This window comes from Globicephala melas, chromosome 12, assembly GCF_963455315.2.
Source record: "Globicephala melas chromosome 12, mGloMel1.2, whole genome shotgun sequence".
Taxonomy (NCBI): domain Eukaryota; kingdom Metazoa; phylum Chordata; class Mammalia; order Artiodactyla; family Delphinidae; genus Globicephala; species Globicephala melas.
In genome coordinates this window covers 15,566,436-15,589,920 of record NC_083325.1, presented here as the reverse complement: position 1 = coordinate 15,589,920, position 23,485 = coordinate 15,566,436, and the positions used below count along the sequence as shown (strand labels likewise).

The 23,485-nt window shown below is 36.3% G+C and overlaps 1 protein-coding gene across 1 annotated transcript in view; it reads left to right on the top strand.

The window, feature by feature from the left end:
• The window catches only part of DNAH6 (dynein axonemal heavy chain 6), a 291,757-nt gene that overhangs the window by 225,748 nt on the left and 42,524 nt on the right, over positions 1-23,485 (top strand). Inside the window, 3 exon segments of the mRNA XM_030837528.2 lie at positions 1,768-1,903; positions 10,729-10,898; positions 21,746-21,936. Of these exon segments, the coding sequence (XP_030693388.2) occupies positions 1,768-1,903; positions 10,729-10,898; positions 21,746-21,936 (497 nt within the window).

Sequence of the window (23,485 nt, the reverse complement as noted above, 5' to 3'; positions counted from 1 at the left end):
CATATTAGCATAAGGATAGACATATGGGTAAATGGAATCAATGTGAAAGTCCAGAAATAAAGTGATGAGTCTATGGTCAACTGATTTTGACAAGGATGTACTGATACATACTACAACATGAATAAACCTCGAAAACATTAAGATGTTACAGGATTTGTATTTAGAATAGATAAAGAATTCTTATGAATCCATAATAAAGACAACCCAACTTAGAAATAGCCAAAGGACCTGAATAGATATTTCTCCAAATATATACATAAGCACATGAAAAGATGTCTGACCTCATTATTTATCAGGGAAATGCAAATCAAAATGATAAGGAGATGCCATTCACACCCACTAGAATGGCTAGAATCAAAAGACAGATAATACTAAGTGTTGGTGAACATGTGGACAAATCAGAACCTTCATAAACTGCTAACAAACATGAAAAATGGTGCAACTGCTTTGGAAAACAGTCTGGCAGCTCCTCAAGCAATTAAATGTAGAATTACCACATGATCCAGCAATTCCACTCCTAGGTATATATCAAAGAGAAATGAAAACATAGGTTCACACAAAAACTTAGACATGAATATTCATAGCAGCACTATTTGTAATAGCCAAAATGGTTAAAGCAAGCCAGTCCATCAACTGATGAGCAGGTAAACAAAATGTGGTATATCCATAACAACAGAATATCATTCAATCATAAAGAGGAATGAAGTACTGATACATACCACAACATGAATAAACTTTGAAAACATTAAGCTAAGTGAAAGAAATCAGCCACAAAAGACCACATATTATAAAATTTGATTTATATGAAGTATTCAGAAGAGGCAAATGGTTAGAGACAGAAAGCAGTACCAAACTTTCAAAGTTTTGTTTCAAAGTACTAAATTTTCAAAGAACTAGTTTCAGTTTCTTAGGGCTAGAGGGCATGGGCAGATGGGAGGGGAACTGCTAAAGGATACATGGGGGTTTTTGAGGAGATGAAATGTTCTAAAATTGACTGTGGTCATGGTTACACATAACTGTGAATTTACTAAAATACATTGGATTGTATGCTTTAAATGGGTGAATTGCATGGTATATGAATTGTATCTCAATAAAGCCATTTAAAAATGTGGTATAAAACCTCAGGCAAATATTCATGAAATTTTCAAAGAACAAGTTTCAGTCTACAATCACAGCTGTTTTCCTGTCTCTTTTTAAACTGTTTAGCCACATGCAAAGGCTTCATGGAATATTGCCAGATGGCACAATACTTTTCCCAGAAATTTCTGGGAATATATGAAATGATTAGACGTATACACACTTAGCCCAGCTGGAATGAGATGTTCACTTGTCTTGCTACTGATTTTGCTATACTACTCAACTTTTCCTATCTCCTAGAGGTGAGAACATCTGGGAACTGGATTTAAAAACTAGTTCTCTAGGAAAAAATCATTAATATAAGAATATTTGAGGGGTGGGGAGAGACTGGTGTGACATATTGGAGGACAGGCTAGAAGTAGACTTTACAGATTTTATTTTAACCTTTCACCAGATCAACTGCTCTCTGCATATGTCAACATGAAAAGTTTCATCAGCTGTACTTCTGTTCAAAGGCCAACAAATAGAATTGACTCAACACCATTTCTATCTCACTATATCTTATATTTGTCCTGGGTAAATGGTTATTTTTAACATTCTATTAGAGCTTGATTTTTCACTTAGACAAGGTGAAAGCATATTCTGTGGTTGTCTTTGTGACAACTTTCTGTTCTTTCTGTCTTCTAATAGGAACGCCCACCTAAGCCTGAAGTTCCCTGGCTGCTTACTGCCATGTGGTTCGCATGCTGTGACTTAGAAGAAGAATTTCCAGTTTTTAAAGGACTTACACAATACATAGTGTTACATCCTATTTCCATACGCATAGGTAAGACGTCAAAAAGGCTCTGCTATATGGGGTTGTAAACAAGCTTGTGAATCCTAACTTTAAGGTCTCCTTTAACCTCTTCTGCAATATCAATAATTTTCACTAGGAAATGTCTTCATTATTAAGAAATTGTGAATTATTTGTTTTCCCAATTTCTTGAGTTGAATGCTTGGTCCATGAATTTTCAATATTTCATGTTTACTATTATACCCATTTTAAAAAGATGCATTTACCTCTAGGTATTGCTTTAGCTGCATCCCATACTTTTTTTTTTAACTTTTTATTGACGGATAACATACATATGGAAAAGTACACAAATCAGAATCAGCAATTTGATTATCAAAAACCGACTATACTTATGAGCCACCACCCAAGTCAAGAAATAGACCAGTACCAGCATCACAGAATCCCCTTATACTCCTTCATAGGACCCTTTCCCTTTTCCCCAGAGGTTATGCCTGCTCTAATTATAACATTTTATGTTACTTTTTCCCCAAAAGTTTTACTCTGTAGCCCTTTTGATTCTAAAAGTATACTTTTTAATTCAAACGCATTTACGATTTGGGGGTGCTATCTTTTTATTGTTTATAATTTACTTACATTGTAGAAATTATACTCATGGTTTGCATGAACTTGTTTGTAATTTATTTATCCTTCAGTTTATGTAAAATGTTCCATGTGTGTCTTTTCTTGGATGCAAAAGATATGTAATCTTTTGAACTAAAGATATGTAATCTTTAGTTCAAACCTATTAATTGTGGTGTTTATTTTACTGTCTTTTATACTAAATCTGTAAGGCTCACCACTATGATTGACAATTTCTCTTTGTAATTCTGGAATTTCTCCCATTACATCTTGTGGAACTGATGCTGTTAATTATAAATGCGTTTAGGATTACTATCTTTCTAGCAAATTATTCCTTTTTTATTAAATAATATTCCCCTTTACCCTGAATAGTGCTTTTTGCCTTAAAATATATTTTCTAAGGTTAATATTGTTACAGCAGGATTATCTTCATTAGTATTCCCCCTTTATGTATTTCTACACTCTTCCTCTTCAAGTCTTTTGTGTCATCGTCATGTTTTCGGTGTATCTTTAGTTGGATTTTGCTGTTTTGAGCAATGTGAGAGTCTCTCTTTTTAAACAGGCAAGTTTTAATCCAATTATTGTAAGGATGGTTATTGATCCATTTCAGTGGCTCTCAACTATGGAAGATTTTGTTCCCCAGGGGACATTCAACAACATCTGAAGACATTATTGGTTGCCATGACTGGGGTGGTGCTGCAGGTATCTAGTAGGTAGAAACCAGAGATGTGACTAAACATCCTACAATGCTCAGAACAACCCTCCACAACAAATGACCACTTGGCCCCAAATGGCAGTAGTGGCAGGGCTGAAGAATCCTGATCTATTTGGATTTACATCTATCATCTTATTTTGTAGGGATTTTTTCCATGGCAGGCTTTTTCTTTGCTTCATTTTTATTTCTTCTTTCTTGCCTTCAAGTGAATTGTCCACATTCTTTTTTTTATTTCCCCTGTACTGATTTGAAGTTCTGTGTTCTATTGCTTTTTTTTTTTTTTTTTTTTTTTTTTTTGCGGTACGCGGGCCTCTCACCGCCGCAGCCCCTCCCGCCGCGGAGCACAGGCCCCAGACGCGCAGGCCCAGCGGCCACGGCCCACGGGCCCAGCCGCTCCGCGGCACGCGGGACCCTCCCGGACTGGAGCACGAACCCCTGTCCCCTGCATAGGCAGGCGGACTCCCAACCACTGCGCCTCCAGGGAAGCCCTATTGCTATTTTTAGTAATTATTCTTCTACTTCTCATATGAATGTTTATTTACCTGAATATACCTAGTAAGTGCGGTGGTTTAAAAGCTACATGAACCAGAATTTCTGGGATCCTAATATGTTCATTTGATTTCTAAATAAAGACTAGAAAAAATAAAATACTCTTCAATAAATAAATCAAATAAAAATTATGTTTCTATATTGTGGACCAGTTAAACAAGGTAGCTAGAAGTAGAACACAAAAGAAAAAATACTTATAGGAGAAGCCTAGTGATGGACAGTTAGGGACAGATCTGAAGCAAAAAAGGCTAGATGGATCCTCATAAACACAGAAGCAAAGAAAGTAGGAAGAGGTAGAGGCTGAAAGGTTAAGTAATTCTGGGAACAACTCGTCGTGTTTGGACAAAAGGCACCATGTTATTCCTGTCAACTGGGACCAAAATATTAGTAATTTAAAACAACCATCCTGCTTTCATTTGTTAACTTTCAAGATTGATTCTGGAAATCCTGCAGAATGGTGAAGGTTTGTACGTGTCATAGGATGGCTTGTGTTCTAAAACTGAGCTTTGGATCTTTGCAGGTTAAGTTTAATAATTAATTTCAATGCCACTCTTACCTTCAAAGGCTTCCTAATTGCCTCAATCTTGTGTCTTTGATGGTTTCTAAGTGCTTCATGTCCTATTAGTTGAGAGTTATAATTTTAAATTATCATGTCTTGTTAGTCAAAGCCCTGGTGATTATACCAGTAATGAGAACCTGAAGAGAAAAGAAGTCCTTTTGGAATAAGTGGTTCTACTACCTGGTCCTCAGAATAAAGCATCCACTTTCAACTAGAAAACACTGTGGTATGCTGTGCCCTGTGGTCTCATACCATGTAATTGGGTATATTTCATATAGAAATTAGAGTTCTTGCAGAGGTACATACTCCATGGCTCTAGGGCCATGGTCTTAAGTGTCACTACATTTTAAACTGTCACCAGCTCTGTGGTTGCTATTGTTAGGCCCTCAGAGGAGAGTCCCAGTAGACCAGCTGGGGAAAGTGGTTTCCTAGCCTGCCATGGAAGCCAACTATTTTGCCTAATGTTCAACCGCAGCAGCCTGTTTCATCACTAGATGGTTGTGCTGGTTTGCTGGGGGGCTTACACCGTACTGTGCTCCCTGCACCTGCAGGAATTTCTTTTTTTTTTTCTCCCATTCAGTGGGTTGCCTTTCTTTTTTTTCTTTTTTTAAAATCATTTCTTTATTTTTTTCCCATGTTCAGTATTAGTTATCTATTTTATACATATTAGTGTATATATGTCAATCCCAACCTCCCAATTCATCCCACCACCACCACTACCACCCCGCTTTCCCCACTTGTTGTCCATACATTTGTTCTCTAAATCTGTGTCTCTTTCTGCCTTGAAAACTGGTTCATCTGTACCACTTTTCTAGATTCCACATATATGCATTAATATACGATATTTGTTTTTCTCTTTCTGACTTACTTCACTCTGTATGACAGTCTCTAGGTCCATCCGCGTCTCTACAAATGACCCAGTTTCGTTCCTTTTTATGGCTGAGTAATATTCCATTGTGTATATGTACCACATCTTCTTTATCCATTCGTCTGTCGATGGGCATTTAGCTTGCTTCCATGACCTGGCTATTGTAAATAGTGCTACAATGAACATTAGGGTGCATGTGTCTTTGGGAATTATGGTTTTCTCTGGGTATAAGCATAGGGTGGGATTGCTAGGTCACATGATAATTCTTAGTTTTTTAAAGAACCTCCATACTGTTCTCCATAGTAGCTGTATCAATTTACATTCCCACCAGCAGTGCAAGTGGCTTTTCTCCACACCCTCTCCAGCATTTGTTATTTGTAGATTTTCTGATGATGGCCATTCTAACCAGTGTGAGGTGATACCTCATTGTAGTTTTAATTTACATTTCTCTAATACTTAGTGATGTTGAGCAGCTTTTCATGTGCCTCTTGGCCATCTGTATGTCTTCTTCAGAAAGATATCTATTTAGGTCTTCTGCCCATTTTTTGATTGGGTTGTTTGTATTTTTAATATTGAGCTACATGAGCTGTTTATATATTTTGGAGATTAATCCTTTGTCTGTTGATTCCTTTGCAAATAATTTCTCCCATTCTGAGGGTTGTCTTTTCGTTCTGTTTATAGTTTCCTTTGCTGTGCAAAAGCTTTTAAGTTTCATTAGGTACCCATTTGTTTATTTTTGGTTTTATTTCCATTACTCTAGGAGGTGGGTCAAAAAAGATCTTGCTGTGATTTATGTCAAAGAGTGTTCTTCTTATGTTTTCCTCCAAGAGTTTTATAGTTTCTGGGCTTACATTTAGGTCTTTAATCCATTTTGAGTTTATTTTTGTGTATGGTGTTAGGGAGTATTCTAATTTCATTCTTTCACATGTAACTGTCCAGTTTTCCCAGCACCAGTTATTGAAGAGGCTGTCTTTTCTCCATTGTATATCCTTGCCTCCTTTGTCATAGATTAGTTGACAATAGGTGCATGGGTTTATCTCTGAGCTTTCTATCCTGCTCCATTGATCTATATTTCTGTTTTTGTGCCAGTACCATATTGTCTTGATTACTGTAGCTTTGTAGTATAGTCTGAAGTCAGGGAGTCTGATTCCTCCAGCTCCGTTTTTTTCCCTCAAGATGGCTTTGGCTATTCAGGGTCTTTTGTGTTTCCATACAAATTTTAAGATTTTTTGTTCTAGTTCTGTAAAAAATGCCATTGGTAATTTGATAAGGACTGCATTGAATCTGTATATTGCTTTGGGTAATATAGTCATTTTCACAATATTGATTCTTCCAATCCAAGAACATGGTATATCTATCCGTTTGTGTCATCTTTGATTTCCTTCATCAGTGTCTTATTGTTTTCTGAGTGCAGATATTTTACCTCCTTAGGTAGGTTTATCCCCAAGTATTTTATTCTTTTTCTTGTGATGGTGAATGGGATTGTTTGCTTAATTTCTCTTTCTGATCTTTCATTGTTAGTGTATAGCAATGCAAGAGATTTCTGTGCATTAATTTTGTATCCTGCAACTCTACCGAATTCATTGATTAGCTCTAGTAGTTTTCTGGTGACATCTTCAGGATTCTCTCTGTAGAGTATCATGTCATCTTCAAACAGTGACAGTTTTACTTCTTCTTCTCCAATTTGTATTCCTTTTATTTCTTTTTCTTCTCTGATTGCCGTGGCTAAAACTTCCAAAACTATGTTGAATAATAGTAGTGAGAGTGGACATCCTTCTCTTGTTTGTGGTCTTAGTTGAAATGCTTTCAGTTTTTCACCATTGAGAATGATGTTTGCTGTGGGTTTGTCGTATATGGCCTTTATTATGTTGAGGTAGGTTCCCTTTATGCCCACTTTCTGGAGAGTTTTTATCATAAATCAGTGTTGAATTTTGTCAAAAGCTTTTTCTGCATCTATTGAGATGTGGTTTTTATTCCTTAATTTGTTAATGTGGTGTATCACACTGATTGATTTGCATATATCGAAGAATCCTTGCATCCCTGTGATAAGTCCCACTTGAACATGGTGTATGATCCTTTTAATGTGTTGTTGGATTCTGTTTGCTAGTAGTTCGTTGAGGATTTTTGCATCTATATTCATCAGTGATATTGGTCTGTAGTTTTCTTTTTTTGTAGTATATCTGTCTGGTTTTGTTATCAGGGTGATGGTGGCCTCATAGAATGAGTTTGGGAGTGTTCCTTCCTCTGAAAGTTTTTGGAAGAGTTTGAGAAGGACGGGTGTAAGCTCTTCTCTAAATGTTTGATAAAATTCACCTGTGAAGCCATCTGGTCCAGAACTTTTGTTTGCTGAAAGATTTTTAATCACAGTTTCAATTTCATTACTTGTGATTGATCTGTTCATATTTTCTATTTCTACCTGGTTCAGTCTTAGAAGCTTATACCTTTCTAAGAATTTTTCCATTTCTTCCAGGTTGTCCATTTTATTGGCATAGAGTTGCTTGTAGCAGTCTCTTATGATGCTTCATATTTCTGAAGTTTCCATTGTAATTTCTCCTTTTCATTTCTAATTGTATTGATTTGAGCCCTCTCCCTTTTTTTCTTCATGAGTCTGGCTAAAGGTTTATCAATTTTGTTTATCTTCTCAAGAAGCAGCTTTTAGTTTTATTGATCTTTGCTACTGTTTTCTTCATTTCTATTTCATTTATTTCTGCTCTGATCTTTATGATTTCTTTTCACCTACTAACTTTGGGTGTTGTTAATTCATCTTTCTCTAGTTCCTTTAGGTGTAAGATTAGATTGTTTATTTGAGATTTTTCTTGTTTCTTGAGGTAGGATTGTATTGCTATAAACTTCCCTCTTAGAGCTGCTTTTGCTGCATCCTATAGGTTTTAGATTGTTGTGTTTTCTTTGTCATTTGTCTCTAGGTTTTTTTTTATTTCCTCTTTGATTTCTTCAGTGATCTCTTGGTTTTTAGTAACATATTGTCTAATCTCCATGTGTTTGTGTTTTTAATGCTTTTTCCCTGTAATTGATTTCTAATCTCATAGTGTTGTGATTGGAAAAGTTGCTTAATATGATTTCAATTTTCTTAAATTTACCGAGGCTCGATTTGTGACCCAAGATGTGATCTATCCTGGAAAATGTTCCGTGTGCATTTGAGAAGAAAGTGTAATCTGCTGTTTTTGGATGGAATGTCCTAGAAATATCAATTAAATCTGTCTGGTCTAATGTGTCACTTAAGGCTTGTGTTTCCTTATTAACTTTCTGTCTGGATGATCTGTCCATTGGTGTAAATGAGGTGTTAAAGTCGTCCACTATTATTGTGTTACTGTTGATTTCCTCTTTTATAGCTGTTAGCATTTACCTTCTGTATTGAGGTGCCCCTATGTTGGGTGTATATATATTTATAATTGTTATATCTTCTTCTTGGATTGATCCCTTGATCATTATGTAGTGTCCTTCCTTGTCTCGTGTAACATTCTTTATTTTAAAGTCTATTTTGCCTGATATGAGAATTGCTACTCCAGCTTTCTTTTGATTTCCATTTGTATGGAATATCTTTTTCCACTCCCTCGCTTTCAGTCTGTATGTGTCCCTAGGTCTGAAGTGGGTCTCTTGTAGGCAGCATATATATGGGTCTCGTTGTTGTATCCATTCAGTGAGCTTGTAACTTTTGGTTGGAGCATTTAATCCATTCACCTTTAAGGTAATTATCGATATGTATGTTCCTATTACCATTTTCTTAATTGTTTGGGGTTTGTTTTTGTAGGTCCTTTTCTTCTCTTGTGTTTCCCACTTAAAGAAGTTCCTTTGGCATTTGTTGTAGAGCTGGTTTGTGGTGCTGAATTCTCTTAACTCCTGCTTGTCTGTAAAGCTTTTGATTTCTCTGGTGAATGTGAATGAGATCCTTACTGGGTAGAGTAATCTTGGTTGTAGGTTCTTCCCTTTCATCACTTTAAATATATCATGCCACTCCCTTCTGGCTTGTAGAGTTTCTGCTGAGAAATCAGCTGTTAACCTTGTAGGAGTTCCCTTGTATGTTATTTGTCATTTTTTCCTTGTGGCTTTCAATAATTTTTCTTTGTCTTTAATTTTTATCAGTTTGATTACTATGTGTCTCGGCATGTTTCTCCTTGGGTTTATCCTGCCTGGGACTCTCTGCACTTCCTGGACTTTGGTGGCTATTTCCTTTCCCATGTTAAGAACGTTTTTGACTATAATCTCTTCAAATATTTTCTTGGGTCCTTTTTCTCTCTCTTCTCCTTCTGGGATCCCTATAATGCGAATGTTCATATGTTTAATGTTATCCCAGTGGTCTCTTAGGCTGTCTTCATTTCTTTTCATTCTTTCTTCTTTATTCGTTCCACAGCAGTCAATTCCACCTTTCTGTCTTCCAAGTCACTTATCTGTTCTTCTGCCTCAGTTATTCTTCTATTGATTCCTACTAGTGTATTTTTCACTTCAGTTATTGTATTGTTCATCTCTGTTTGTTTGTTCTTTAATTCTTCAAGGTCTTTGTTAAACATTTCTTGCATCTTCTCGATCTTTGCCTCCATTCTTTTTCCAAGGTCCTGCATCATCTTCACTATCATTATTCTGAATTCTTTTTCTGGAGGGTTGCCTATCTCCACTTAATTTAGTTGTTTTTCTGGGGTTTTATCTTGTTCCTTCAGCTGGTACACAGTCCTCTGCCTTTTCATTTTGTCTGTCTTTCTGTGAATGTGGGTTTTGTTCCACATGCTGCAGAACTGTAGTTCTTCTTGCTTCTGCTGTCTGCCCTCTCACTCTGCAGGAATTTCAATGCTAATTCTTACTACATGTTATAACCAGAGTAAGGGCTAACTAGAATCCTAAGCCTCATGTGAGATGCAAGCCCATTTCTTATAAATATTCCAGAGGGGTTGAGGGCAATGTGTTCTGTTTATTAGGGCATAAAGTTGTAGCGATGTCAATTCATATATTATTTATATGGTAAAAATTATTTATACCAGAATTTTTAATTTGCTTTATCTGTCACAGACTGACAGTTGTGTTATTTCCTATCATTAATATGTTTTTCTGCTTTTTCTTCTGCCTTCAGCAGTGATGGTTTGATGTATTTTTATGCTATTGTCTGACACATATAGGTTTATTTTATTGTGTTTTTATTATTGGGTTTGTATTTTAATTAATATAACTTGAACAATTTCATCCCATTTAATTATATTTGCCTTGAATTTTAAGATATCCAGTGTTACTCTTATCATGGCAGGTGTTTGTTTTTGCTCACATATGATTGATATATCTCTATGCATCCTTTTATTTTTAACTTCTCTGTCATTTGTTTTAGCTTTGCCTTTTGTTAAGTGGTTTGAATTCGTTTTCTGATCCAATTTTAAATTCACTATTTTTTAATTAGGTTGGGTAGGGGGAGATTAAATATATTTACATTTGTGGTAATGTAAAAAGCTAATGGTAAATGTAGAGAGTTTTTAATTACCAAATATATTTATTTAATATCAAAGTCAAAGCAACTTTAATTAAAGCATATTTTTAAATTGTGTTTCCAGGATCTTTTGAGACTTATCTTAACCCACCTGAATGGGAAGCCTATTCTAAAATAAAGGAGGATGATCAACTCATGACAACAGAAAGGGTGCCCACAAACCATAATTTTTGGTGTCCAGAATTAAGTTATTTCCATAAGCTAATTCTTATTAAATGCTGTAAAGAAGAAAAGGTAGGAGATTTTTTCATTAAAGAACTGTGTTATAATTACTTCTACTAAAGCTCACCAGCCAGTTATGATTCATGGACTGAAGTAGATTTGTTTAGAGAGTAGCAATGGCCAAGTTTGGGAGGTGGTTTGTGACTCTGTGTTATTAATAAGAAATAGAGACTTTGTTATTAATAGAACATAATGTTTTATACAGAAAATGATGAAAGATAAGGTTGGAGAGCCAGCCAGGAACCTGGTGGGTCTTCCCTGGTGTGTGCCATGGGAAACTTGTGCTCTCTGCTAGAGAGGGCAGGGATCTGCTGGACAGCATTAGCAGGGGATTGATGGGCCTTTCAGATCTTGGCAGCAATGGGAAGAAGGCATTTGAAGAGAAAAACACCATAGTTACCAAGACTAGTTTGAAGATGGTTGATGTAGTTTATATAAGAAATTACAGCAGTCTGCATAAAAAAAGAACAAAATAATGCCATTTGCAGCAAGATGGATAGACATAGAGATTATCATACTAAGTGAGATCAGACAAAGACAAATATCATATGATATTGCTTATATGTGGAATCTAATTTAAAAAATGATACAAATGAACTTATTTACAAAACAGAAAAACTCACATATCTTGAAATCAAACTTATGGTTACCAAAGAGGACCTGCTGTATAGCACAGGGAACTCTACTCAATATTCTGTAATAACCTATATGAGAAAAGAATCTGAAAAAGAATGGATATATATATAGAGAGATAGGTGTATATATATATATATATATATAGCACTTTGCTGTACACCTGAAACTAACACAACATTGTAAATCAACTATGCTCCAATAAAAATTTTTCTTTAAGTTATGGCAAACTGAATTAGGATAGAGGTAGTAGATTAAAAAGATGGAGGGGAATGTGGAGATGGGGCAACTGTGTTGCTCCTAGTTTCTGCATGGGTGCCAAAGGGGATGGTTGTATCAACAACTAAGCAAATGTGAAAGGAAAAACATGTCAGAGAAAGATGTCACTGAGTCTGCAGTGTCCACCAGTATCAGAGTGTTTAGTAGTATGGAGACCAATTAATATCTGGTTATAAAACTCTAGAGAGAGGGCTTCCCTGGTGGTGCAGTGGGTGAGAGTCCACCTGCTTATGCAGGGGATGTGGGTTCGTGCCCCGGTCTGGGAAGATCCCACATGCCGTGGAGCGGCTGGGCCCGTGAGCCGTGGCCGCTGAGCCTGCGCGTCTGGACCCTGTGCTCTGCAACAGGAGAGGCCACAACAGTGAGAGGCCCGCGTACCACAAAAAAAAAAAAAAAACTCTAGAGAGAAATATGGCTTAGAAATAGAGATTGGGGAATCATCAGCATTGAGTTGGAAAGTAAAACCACAGGAGTTGTTAAAATGGTAGAGGAATAATAGAATAAGAGGACAAGTGGGCAAAGGATGAAACCCTGAGAAGCACCAACTTTGAAAGGGCAGAGAGAAAGGATGAAGAACCCATGAGAAGGAAGAGGCAGAGGGGCAAGAAGAACACCAGGAGAAAGAAGTGACATGGAAACCAAAGAAGTATAGAGTTTCGGTACAGCAAGTTATCAACAGAATGAATGAATGGAGGATGTTCCTATGAGAAATGAGAGAAAGAAAACTCGCTGGAGAAAGCCAAAGCATAGCTGGGAAATATTGAGGCTATGCTGTAGGATTTTCTGCCATCTCTGTAGGAACACTGAAAGGCTGTGGGGTCAACCTGGGCTACCAATAATTACAATAGATGAATAGAGGATAAAAAGCCATTGAGACTGTTGGTAAAAGTAGTTCTATAAACGAGGAGAGATCTAAGAAGGAGCTTACAGACTGGGAGAAGAGGAAAAACCTTGAAAGTTTCTTTGGAAGCAAATGTAGTTGGACTAGAGGAGTAGCACAGCTAGAAGGATGGGAGAGATTGTGATCAAAGTTGAACTTAAAATTTCTGATGAGCAGTTCTAAGTGATGACAATGTCCTGAGGGTAGCCATGGGTGTGGGTGACTGAGGAAGTGATGAGATGATCTGCATTAGAGTTAGAGGTCAAGGAACTGTGGTGTTAGGGTGTGGGATGGCCTTATGGACCCTGAACCTGGGTTGTGTCACCCCAGATGGTGAGACACAGTTGATAAATCATTGGAACAGACATGAATGGAGAGGAAAGCTATGAGCAGATGGAAAGTTTTCAGTGAATATGGGACAGTGGCTACCAGGTTGGATGCTGACAAGAATGAAGGATGACTAAGTGGCAGGTGCCCCAAAGAAGAAGGAGTTTTAAAGATTAAGACATGTGCTAGAAAATTCTAGACTATAGGAAATTGTTGTTTTTTCAGGTTCTGTGTCTCTGTGTATGAGCTTAGGTTCTTTAGGTTACAACCATAGAGAGTAAACTTAATAAGTTTAAGAAAAAAATGATTTATTAAAATTAAAAGATACTGGGGGGTAGCTCATTTCCTCTTTCAAGGAAAAGCCAATTAATCACGCTTCAGGAAGAGTAATAATCTGGGCAGTTCAATGAACATAGCTCTGTAGTATTGCAATTATCAGCACTCAGCTCTCAACTATAAACTGTTCCTCTAGTTTCAAATTCTTAAGAGAGAGATTCTGATTGGTCCAGCTTGACTTAAGTTTTACCCCTGGTCCAGTCAGCTATGGATAGGGAAATTGCATCATACAGTAAAAATATGACTACTGGAAGATTTCCTGGAGAAGAGATGCTGGTCGGCTATGTCCATGCAAGATCCCACCTGCTGTGAGGCCTTGTCTCCCAGCCAGCATTCCCATTTCTCTGGTCCAGAGAAGACCAGACTCAGGAAAGACCTGAGAGTCACCTTCCAATATTTGAAGACTGGTAACTTTCTCTTAGCTTCTGTTCATAGAACATTTAACAATTACCTTGGTAAGTAATTATTGTATTCTAGGCACTGAGGCTACAATTGTGAAAAAGAAAAAATTCAAAGTCCATATTCCCATGGGCTCACATTCTAGTGAGAGAGAGGGGAAAAAAAAGAATAAAATATTTTCCATTTGCAAAAAGTTCTTGGAAGGACATGAATGGGAAGTTTCAGTAAAAGTAATAGAGTGAAAGCTAGTTTAGGGTGGGAACCAAGGAGAATCTCTTTGAAGGGGTGATATTCTCAACTTCTCATATAAATCATTTCCTGTGTCAAACCAACATCCAATTTGGTGGGGAGGTAAGGGGTGAGCAGCAGCTAGACGTGGAGTAGTACCCTGGCTGGGGAAGCCTAGCAGGGACTGGAGGGAGGGCCTACTGGGAGAAGAGGGTCCCAGAGGAGAAGGGCCCAGAAGAGCTCAGAGACAGGCCTTCAGGCTGTGGTCAGAGCTGCTGCTCATGGGAGCAAATATGAAATAAATAGAATGGGAAATGGAATCAAGCCCTGAACCGGAAGTGGGCGGAGTCACTCCCCTTGGGCACCACCTAGGCTTTGATAGAAGCAAAGGGGCTTCACAAGGGATACTTGCCCACCCTTCCCAGCCACAGGCTGCAGGTCAGCCTGAGGGCAGGGATTCTTTTTTTCACTTGGACCCTTTGAAGAATATAATGATAGTTGCAGGCCTTCTTAGAAAATGCATGAATGCTCTCCTACATATGATTTTATAATTCTAGGTTAAGAATTCCGATCTTAGGAAATGAAGTTCGTTCTCTTTCTCTCTCTCTCTCTCTCTCTCTCACACACACACACACACACACTTTTTTTTTTTTTTAACCTTTTCATCCTCTGCACCCATTTTCCCCTCTCTGGCAACCACCAATCTGTTCTCTGTATCTAGGAGTTTGTTGTTGTTGTTGCTGTTCTTAAGACTACACATATAAGAGAGGTAATATATTTATTTTTCTCTGTCTGACTTATTTCACTTAGTATAATGCCCTCAAGGCCCATTCATGTTGTTGCAAATGGCAAGATTTCATTCTTTTTCATGCCTGAATAATATTCTATTGTGTGTGTACATATATATACCACATTTTCTTTATTCATTTATCCATTGATGGACACAGGTTGTTTCCATGACCTAGCTATTGTAAAAAGTGCTATAGTTAACATGGGGTGCATATATCTTTTCAAGTTAGTGTTTACATTTTCTTAGCATAAAGACCCAGAATTGTGAGTGCTGGATCATACAGTAGTGCTATTTTTAATTTTTTGCAGACATAGACACTGTTTTCCATAGTGGCTGCACCAATTTACATTCCCACCAACAGTGCCCAAGGGTTCCCTTTTCTCAACATCCTCACCAACACTTATTTCTTGTCTTTTTGATAATAGTCATTTTAGCAGGTATGAAATGATATCTCATTGTGGTTTTGATTTGCACTTCCCTGATGATTAATGATGCTGAGCACCTTTTTCATGTACCTGTTGGCCATCTGTATGTCTTTTTTGGAAAAATGCCTATTCAAATCTTCTGCCTATTTTTTAATTGGATTGTTTGGGGGCTTTTTGCTATTGAGGTGCATGAGTTATTTGTATATTTTGTATATTAGCCCCTTATCTAAGATTTGCAAATATTTTCTACTATTCAATATGTTGCCTTTTCATTTTGTTGATAGTTTCTCTTGCAGTGCATAAGCTTTTTGGTATGATGTAGCCCCAATTATTTATTTTGACTTTTGTTGTTTTTGCTTTTGGTGTCAGATTCAAAAAATCATTACCAAGACCTGTGTCAAGGAGTTTACTGCATATGTTTTCTTCTAGGACTTTTATGGCTTCAAGTCTTATGTTTGAGTCTTTAATCCATTTTGAGTAAATATTTGTGTATAGTGTAACATAGTGGCTGAGTTTCATTCTTTTACATGTGACTGTCTAGTTTTCCCAACACCATTAATTGAAGAAACCGTCCTTTCCCCATTTTATATTCTTGACCCGTTTGATGTAATTTAACTGACCATATATGCCTGGGTTTATTTCTGGGCTCTTTGTTCTGTTCCATTGATCTGTGTGTCTGTTGTTATGCCAATATCATACTGCTTTAATTACTTGAGCTTTGTAACATAGTTTGAAATCAGGGAGTGTGATGCCTCCAGCTCTGTTCTTCTTTCTCAAGATTGCTTTGGCTATTAGAGGTTTTTTTGCAGTTCTGTACAAACTTTAGGATTATTTATTCTAGTTCTGTGAAAAATGCCATTGGAATTTTGATAGAGATTGCACTGAATCTGCAAATTGCCTTGGGTATTGTGGACATTTTAACAATATTGATTCTCCCAACCATGAACACAGAATATCTTTCCACTTATTTGTGTCTTCTTCAATGTTTCATCATTAATGTCTTGTAGTTTTCAATATACAGATATTTCATCTCTTGGTTAAATATATTCCTAGATATTTTATTCTTTTTAATGTAATTGTAAATGGGATTGCTTTCTTCTTTTCTCTTTCATATAGTTTGTTATTAGTATGTAAAAACACAACAGATTTTTGTGTCTTGATTTTGTATCCTGCAATATTACTGAATTCATTTATTAGTTGTAACAGTTTCTTGATAGAGTCTTTAGTGTTTTCCATATATGACAGTATGTCATCTGCAGACAGTGACAGTTTTATTTCTTCCTTTCCAATTTGGATGTCTTTTTTTTTTTTCTTATTTAATTGCTCTGGCCAGGACTTCCAATACTATGTTGAATAAAAATAGTAAGAGTGGGCATCATTGCCTTGTTCCTGTTCTTAAAGGAAAGGCTTTTACCTTTTCACTACTGAGTATGATGTTAGCTGTGGGCTTGTCATATATGGCCTTTATTATGTTGAGGTATGTTCCCACTTTGTCGGAAGTTTTATCATAAATGTGTATTGAATTTTGTCAAATGCTTTTTCTGCATCTATTTTTTAATATTTATTATTTATTTATTTATGGCTGCTTCAGGTCTTAGTTGCATCACACAGGATTTTTTGTCACAGTGCAAGGGCTCTTCATTGTGGCACACGGGCTTCTCTCTAGTTGTGGTTCATGGGCTCCAGAGCACGTGGGCTCTGTTATTGCGGCACATGGGCTCTCTAGATGTGGCTTACAGGATCAGTAGTTGTGGTGTGTGGGCTCAGTAGTTGTGACACATGGGCTTAGTTGCCCCACAGCATGTGGGATCTTAGTTCCCTGACCAGGGATAGAACTCGCATCCCCTGCATTGGAAGGCGGACTCTCAACCACCACACCACCAGGGAAGTGCCTTTTTCTGCATCTATTGAGGTGCCTATATGTTTTTTATCTTTCATTTTGTTAATGTGGTGTATCACAGTGACTGATTTGCGAATGTTGAACCATCCTTGCATCCCTGGAATAAGTCCCACTTGATTATGTGTATGATCCTTTTAATGTATTTTTGAACTTTGTTCGCTAATATTTCATTGAGGATTTGGCATCTTTATTCATCAAGGATATTGGTCTGTAATTTTCTTGAGGTGTCCTTGTGTCTAATGACAGTGAGCATATTTTCTTGTGTTTATTGGCTATTTGTAGAACTGTCTCTTCAGATCCTTTGCCATTTTTTAAAACTATTTGTCTTTTTCTTATGGAGTTGAAAGAGTTCTTTATATATTCTAAATAAAATTTCCTTAACAGATACATTATTTGAAAGAAAAAAAGTTCTCCCACTCTGTGGTTGTCTTCACTTTCTTTATGGTGTCCTTTGAAACACAAAATTTTTTTAATTTTTATTTTGGTGATTTCCAATTTGTTTTTCTTTTGTCACTCATCCTTTTGATGCCACATCTAAAAAGCCATTGCCTAATTCAATGTCATGAAGATTTACTCCTATGTTTTCTTTTAAGAGTTATAAAACTTTATCTCTTACAGCAAGATCTTTGATCCATTTTGATTTAATTTTTATATAGTGTTAGGTAAGGAGCCAACTTGATTCTTTTGCATGTGAATATCCAGTTGTCCCAGCATCATTTGTTAAAAGACTCTTCTATCTCCATTGAATGATCTTGACACCCTTGCCAAAAATCAATTGGCCATAATTGTGAGAGTTTATTTCTAATATATCAGTTCTAGTCCATTGATCTATATGTCTACCCTTATGCCACTACTGCACTGTGTTGATTATTGTAGCTTTGTGGCAAGTTTTAAAATTGGGAAGTGTGAGTCTTCCAACTTTGCTCTTCTTTTTCAAGATTATTTTGACTATTCTGGGTCCCTTGAGTTTCCATATGAATTTAGGATCAGCTTGGAAATTTCTGAAAAGAAACCAGTCAGAATTTTGATTGGACTCTGTAGATCAATTTAGGGAGTATTTGCATCTTAACATTAAGTCTTCCAATCCATGTACATGGGGTGTTTTTCCATTTATTTAGATCTTCTTTAATTTATTCCAACAATGTTTTATAGTTCTCAGAGACTAAGTTTTGCATTTCTCTTGTTAAATTTACTTCTAAATATTTTGTTCTTTCTGTTGCTATTGTAAGTGGAATTGCATTCTTAATTTCATTGTTGATTTTCTCACTGCTACTGTAGAGAAATAGTTGATTGCTGTATATTTTTGTATACTGCAAACCTGCTGAACTTGTTTATTCTAACAGACTTTTACTGTGTTTCATAGCATTTTCTATATACAAGATCTTGTCATCTGCAAATAGAGATGGTTTTACTTCTTCCTTCCCAATCTAGATATCTTTTATTTTATTTTCTTAACTAATTGCCCTAGTTAGAACATCCAGGACAATGTTGAAGAGAAGTAATGGCAGTGGATGTACTTGCCTTGTACCTATCTTAGGAGGAAAAGCATTCAGTTTTCACCATTAAGTATGATGTTAGCTGTGGGGTTTTCATTGATACCTCTTAACAGGTTGAGGAATTTCCCCTCTATTTCTCTTATGTTGAGTGTCTCTCAAGAGTGTTACATTATTTTATTAAATTTGTTTCTGGAGGGGGGAAATGTTACTTTATAATTTTCCTTTTATAAAAATATATTAGAATGATAGAATTGTTACCTAAAGAGACATTTTTTTTAATTTACATTGCCTGAGCTATATTGTTTTTTTCCAGATTTACTGAGATATAACTAACAAGTAACATTGTTTAAGAGGTGTAAAACATGATGATTTGATACATACATATATTGCAAAATGATTACCACAATATGGTTAATTAACACATCCATCACCTCACATAATTACCGTGTGTGTGTGTGTGTGTGTGTGTGTGTGTGTGTGTGTGTGGTGAGAACATTTCAGAATTAATCTCTTAACTTTTAAATATATAATATTGTTAACTGGAGTCACCATGCTATACATTCGAATGCTACTACTTATTCATCTTATAAGTGGAAGTTTGTACCCTTTGAAACATCTCCCCATTTCTCCCCCCTCCCAATACCCTGGCAACCAGCATTCTACTCTCTGTTTCTATGAGTTCAGCTCTGTTAGATTCCACATGTAAGTGATACCATACAGTGTTTATCTTTCTCTAATTTATTTCACTTAACATAATGTCCTCGAGGTCCATCTTTGCTATCACAAATGGCAAGATATTCCATTGTATATATTTACCAAATGTCTTTACCCATTAATCTGTGGATGCATATTTAGATTGTTTTCATGTCTTGGCTATTGTGAATAAGCCTGCAATGAATATGGGGGTGCAGATATCTCTTCAAGGTAGTGACTTCATTTCATTCAAATAAATACCCAGAAGCGGGATTACTGGATCATCTGGTAGCTATATTTTTAATTTGTTAAGGAACCTCCATTCTGTTTTCCATAGTGGCTACACCAATTTACATTCCTGCCAACAATGCAAAAGGGTTCCCTTTTATTCACCAACACTACTTATCTCTTGTCTTTTTGTTAACAGCAATTCTAACAGGTGTGAGGTGATAGCTCATTGTAGTTTTGATTTGCATTTCCCTGATAATTAGTGATGTTGAGCACCTTTTTATGTACCTGTTGGCCATTTGTTTATCTCCTTTGGAAAAATGCCTATTTAGATCCTTTGCCCATTTTTTAACCAGATTGTTTGGTTTTGCTATTAAGTTGCATGAGTTTCTTACATATTTTGGATTTTAACACCTTATCAGATGTATGGTTTTAAGATACCTTCTCCCATTCCATAGGTTGCCTTCTTATTTTGTTGGTTACTTCTTTTGCTGTGCAGGAGCTTTTTAGTTTTGTATAGTCCCTTGTTTATTTTTGTTTTCATTGCTTGTGCTTTTGGCGTCATATCCAAAAACTCGTTGCTAAAACTATGTCAAGGAAATTTTCCCCTCTGTTTTCTTCTAGAAGTTTTATGGATTTGGGTCTTATATTTAAATATTTAATTCACCTTGAGTTGATTTTTATGAGTGGTGTAAGATAGCGGTCCAATTTCATTCTTTGCCATGTGAATGTCCAGTTTGTCCAACACCAGTTATTGAAGAGACTATTCTTTCCCCATTGATTATTCTTGGCTTTCTTGTCAAATATTAGTAGTAGACCATATATGTGTGGGTTTATTTCTGGGCTCTCAGTTGTGTTCCATTCATCTACGTGTCTGTTTTCTTGTCGGTACCATACTGTTTTGATTACTACACCTTTGGAATATAATTTGAATTCAGGAAGTGTCCTGCCTCCAGCTTTGATCTTCTTTCTCAGGATTGCTTTGGCAATTTCAGGTCATTTGTGGTTCCATATAAATTTAGGAATTTTTTTCTATTTCTGTGAAAAACATCAATGGAATTTTGATAGGGATTGCATTGAATCTATAGATGGCTTTGGGTAGTATGGACATTTTAACAATATTAATTCTTGCAATCCACAAACACAGGATATCTTTCCATTTGTTTATGTCTTCTTCAATTTCTTTTATCAATGTCTTGTCAGTGTACAAATCTTTCACTTCCTTGGCTAAATTTATTCCTAAGTATTTTATTGTTTTTGATGCTATTGGAAGTGGATAGTTTTCTTTTTTTAATTTATTTTTTATTTTATTTTTATAATTAATTTTTATTGGAGTATAGTTGCTTTACAATGTTGTGTTAGTTTCTACTGTACAGCAAAGTGAATCAGTTATACATATACATATATCCCCTCTTTTTTGGATTTCCTTCCCATTTAGGTCACCACAGAGCAGTGAATAGAGTTCCCTGAGCTATACAGTAGGTTCTCATTAGTTATATATTTTATATATAGTATCAATAGTGTATATATGTCAATCCCAATCTCCCAATTCATCCCACCTGCTCCCTTTCCCCCCTTGGTGTCCATACATTTGTTCGCTACATCAGTGTCTCTATTTCTGTTTTGCAAATAAAATCACCTATACCATTTATCTAGATTCCACATATACGCATTAATATACGGTATTTGTTTTTTCCTTTCTGATTTAAGATAGTTTTCTTTATTTCTCTTTCAGATATTTCACTGTAGTGTGTATAAACACAACTGATTTTGTATGTTGATTTTGTATCCTGCAACTTTACTTAATTCATTTATTAGGTCTAACGGTTTTTTGGTGAAGTCTTTAGGATTTTCTATACACAGATGACCCTTGAACAATGCAGAGGTTGGGGCACTGGCCCTCTGCACAATAGAAAATCTACATATAACTTTACAGTCAGCCCTCTGTATCTGTGGTTGCTCATCTGAGGATTCAACCAACCATGGATTGTGTAGTACTATAGTACATTTCTATTGGAAAAAATCCACCGTATAAGTGAACCTGTGCAGTTCAAACTCATGTTGTTCAAAGGTCAACTGTATAAGATCTTATCATCTGCAAATAGTGACATTTTTACTTCTTCCTTTCTGATTTGAATTCCTCATTTCTTTATCCTGCCTAATAGGTCTGGCTAGAATTTCTGATACATTGTTGAATTGGAACCTCATCCAGTATTTTTGTAATGTTTTTCCTTTCAATTTTCAGGTGGTTTTTGCTCTTACAGACTTTGTAATAGAAACTCTTGGGAAATCCTTTGTAGAGACACCACCCATGGACCTGCCCTCTCTGTATCAAGACATGTCATACAAAACTCCCCTGGTATTTATCTTAAGCACAGGCTCAGATCCCATGGGTGCATTTCAGAGGTTTGCCCGGGACAGCGGGTATTCAGAACGGTAAGGTCATATTGTGCAGTTTTAATAATTCATATGAACATCTCCTTGTTAAAATTTGCCTTTTTTCTTCCCTTTGTGGAGTGTAAATTCCTAATTCAGGTATTCCTTACTAAATAAATTAAGACACTTTAATATTTAGCTATGCATGTTGTTAAATGGTGTTAAGTATCATAAGATCAGATGTAAACTTCATTTGAGCAAAGGGGAGATTGTTTAAAATGTTGAAGTATAATAATCTAATGCAATAGTGATTAGTTATTTAAGACAATTTTAATGTAACTGTAAAAGGATTGTAGTTTATTCCTTATGCTCAAATGTGCAAAAAATTCCATAGCTCTTTATGTTGTATTATTAATCTCATCTTTCTCCTGAGCTTCTACTCTGCTGGTTAAGAGAGGGAGGGGAAAGTTTAAACTTGTGAATTTACAATATTATATTTTCTTCTGGTTTAAATGTCTCCAGGGTAAGTTGATTTGGCTTCTTTCTCATGAAAGTTCAGTCTTCCTGACTCCTTCTTCCCCCACTCCTCCCCAAGATGGTGTCCTGATGGGTAGGAAAGTGCACAAGACCACAGAGTGTCAGAGGAGAGTAGGGGGTCTCATATCTAGGAAGTCATCTCCAGCTCTGACAGGCCCTTGCATGGAGTGGCTGGTCTGGCCTGGTCCCTGGACTGGCAATTACAAGATGATGGATCCCATCTGTTCTTTGAAGTTCATAATCTATATTAGTCAGGCTTCTCCAGAGAAACAGAAGCAATGGGATGTATAAAAATATAATATGTATATAATACCCTATCTATATTTTATCCTATATATGTGTATATATATTATGTATGTAAAATAAGAAACTGGTTTACATGATTATGGAGACTGATAAGACCCAAAATCTGCAGTCAGCAAGATAGAAACCCAGGAGAAATGATGTGTAGTTCTAGTCCAAGTCCAGAGGCTTGAAAGCCAGGAGTAATAAGTCCCAGTCTGAAAGCTAGTAAGCTCAAGACCCAAGAAAAGCCAGTGTTTTTATCTGAATCCAAAGGCCAGAAAAAAAGCAATGACCCAGCTCAAACAGTCAGGCAAAAGGATTTCCCTCTTACTCAGCTTTTTTGTCCTATTCAGGTCTTCCATTGATTGGATGGGGCCTATCCACATTAAGGAGGGCAATCTGCTTTACTCAGTTTACTGATTCAAATATTAATCTCACCCAGAAGCACCCCCACAGACTCATTCAGAATAATGTTTGACCTAATGTCTGGGCACCATGTGACCCAGTTAAGTTGACACATAAAATTGACCATCAAATGGTCTTACACATTTGCCTTTGATTCTGAAGTCCTACCAAAGAATTAGTATACAGAACTTTTAAGAGCTGTTGTGAATTAATAAGAAAAAGAAAACAGTTCGATAGGAATAAAGACAAAAAACGTGAAAGGGAAATTCTCAGAAAGGAAATCTAAATCCTGATAAGCATATGAAAAGATGTCCAACCTCACAAGTAATTAGGAAACAACAAATTCAAACCATTAGAAGATGTCATTTCATACTCATCAAAT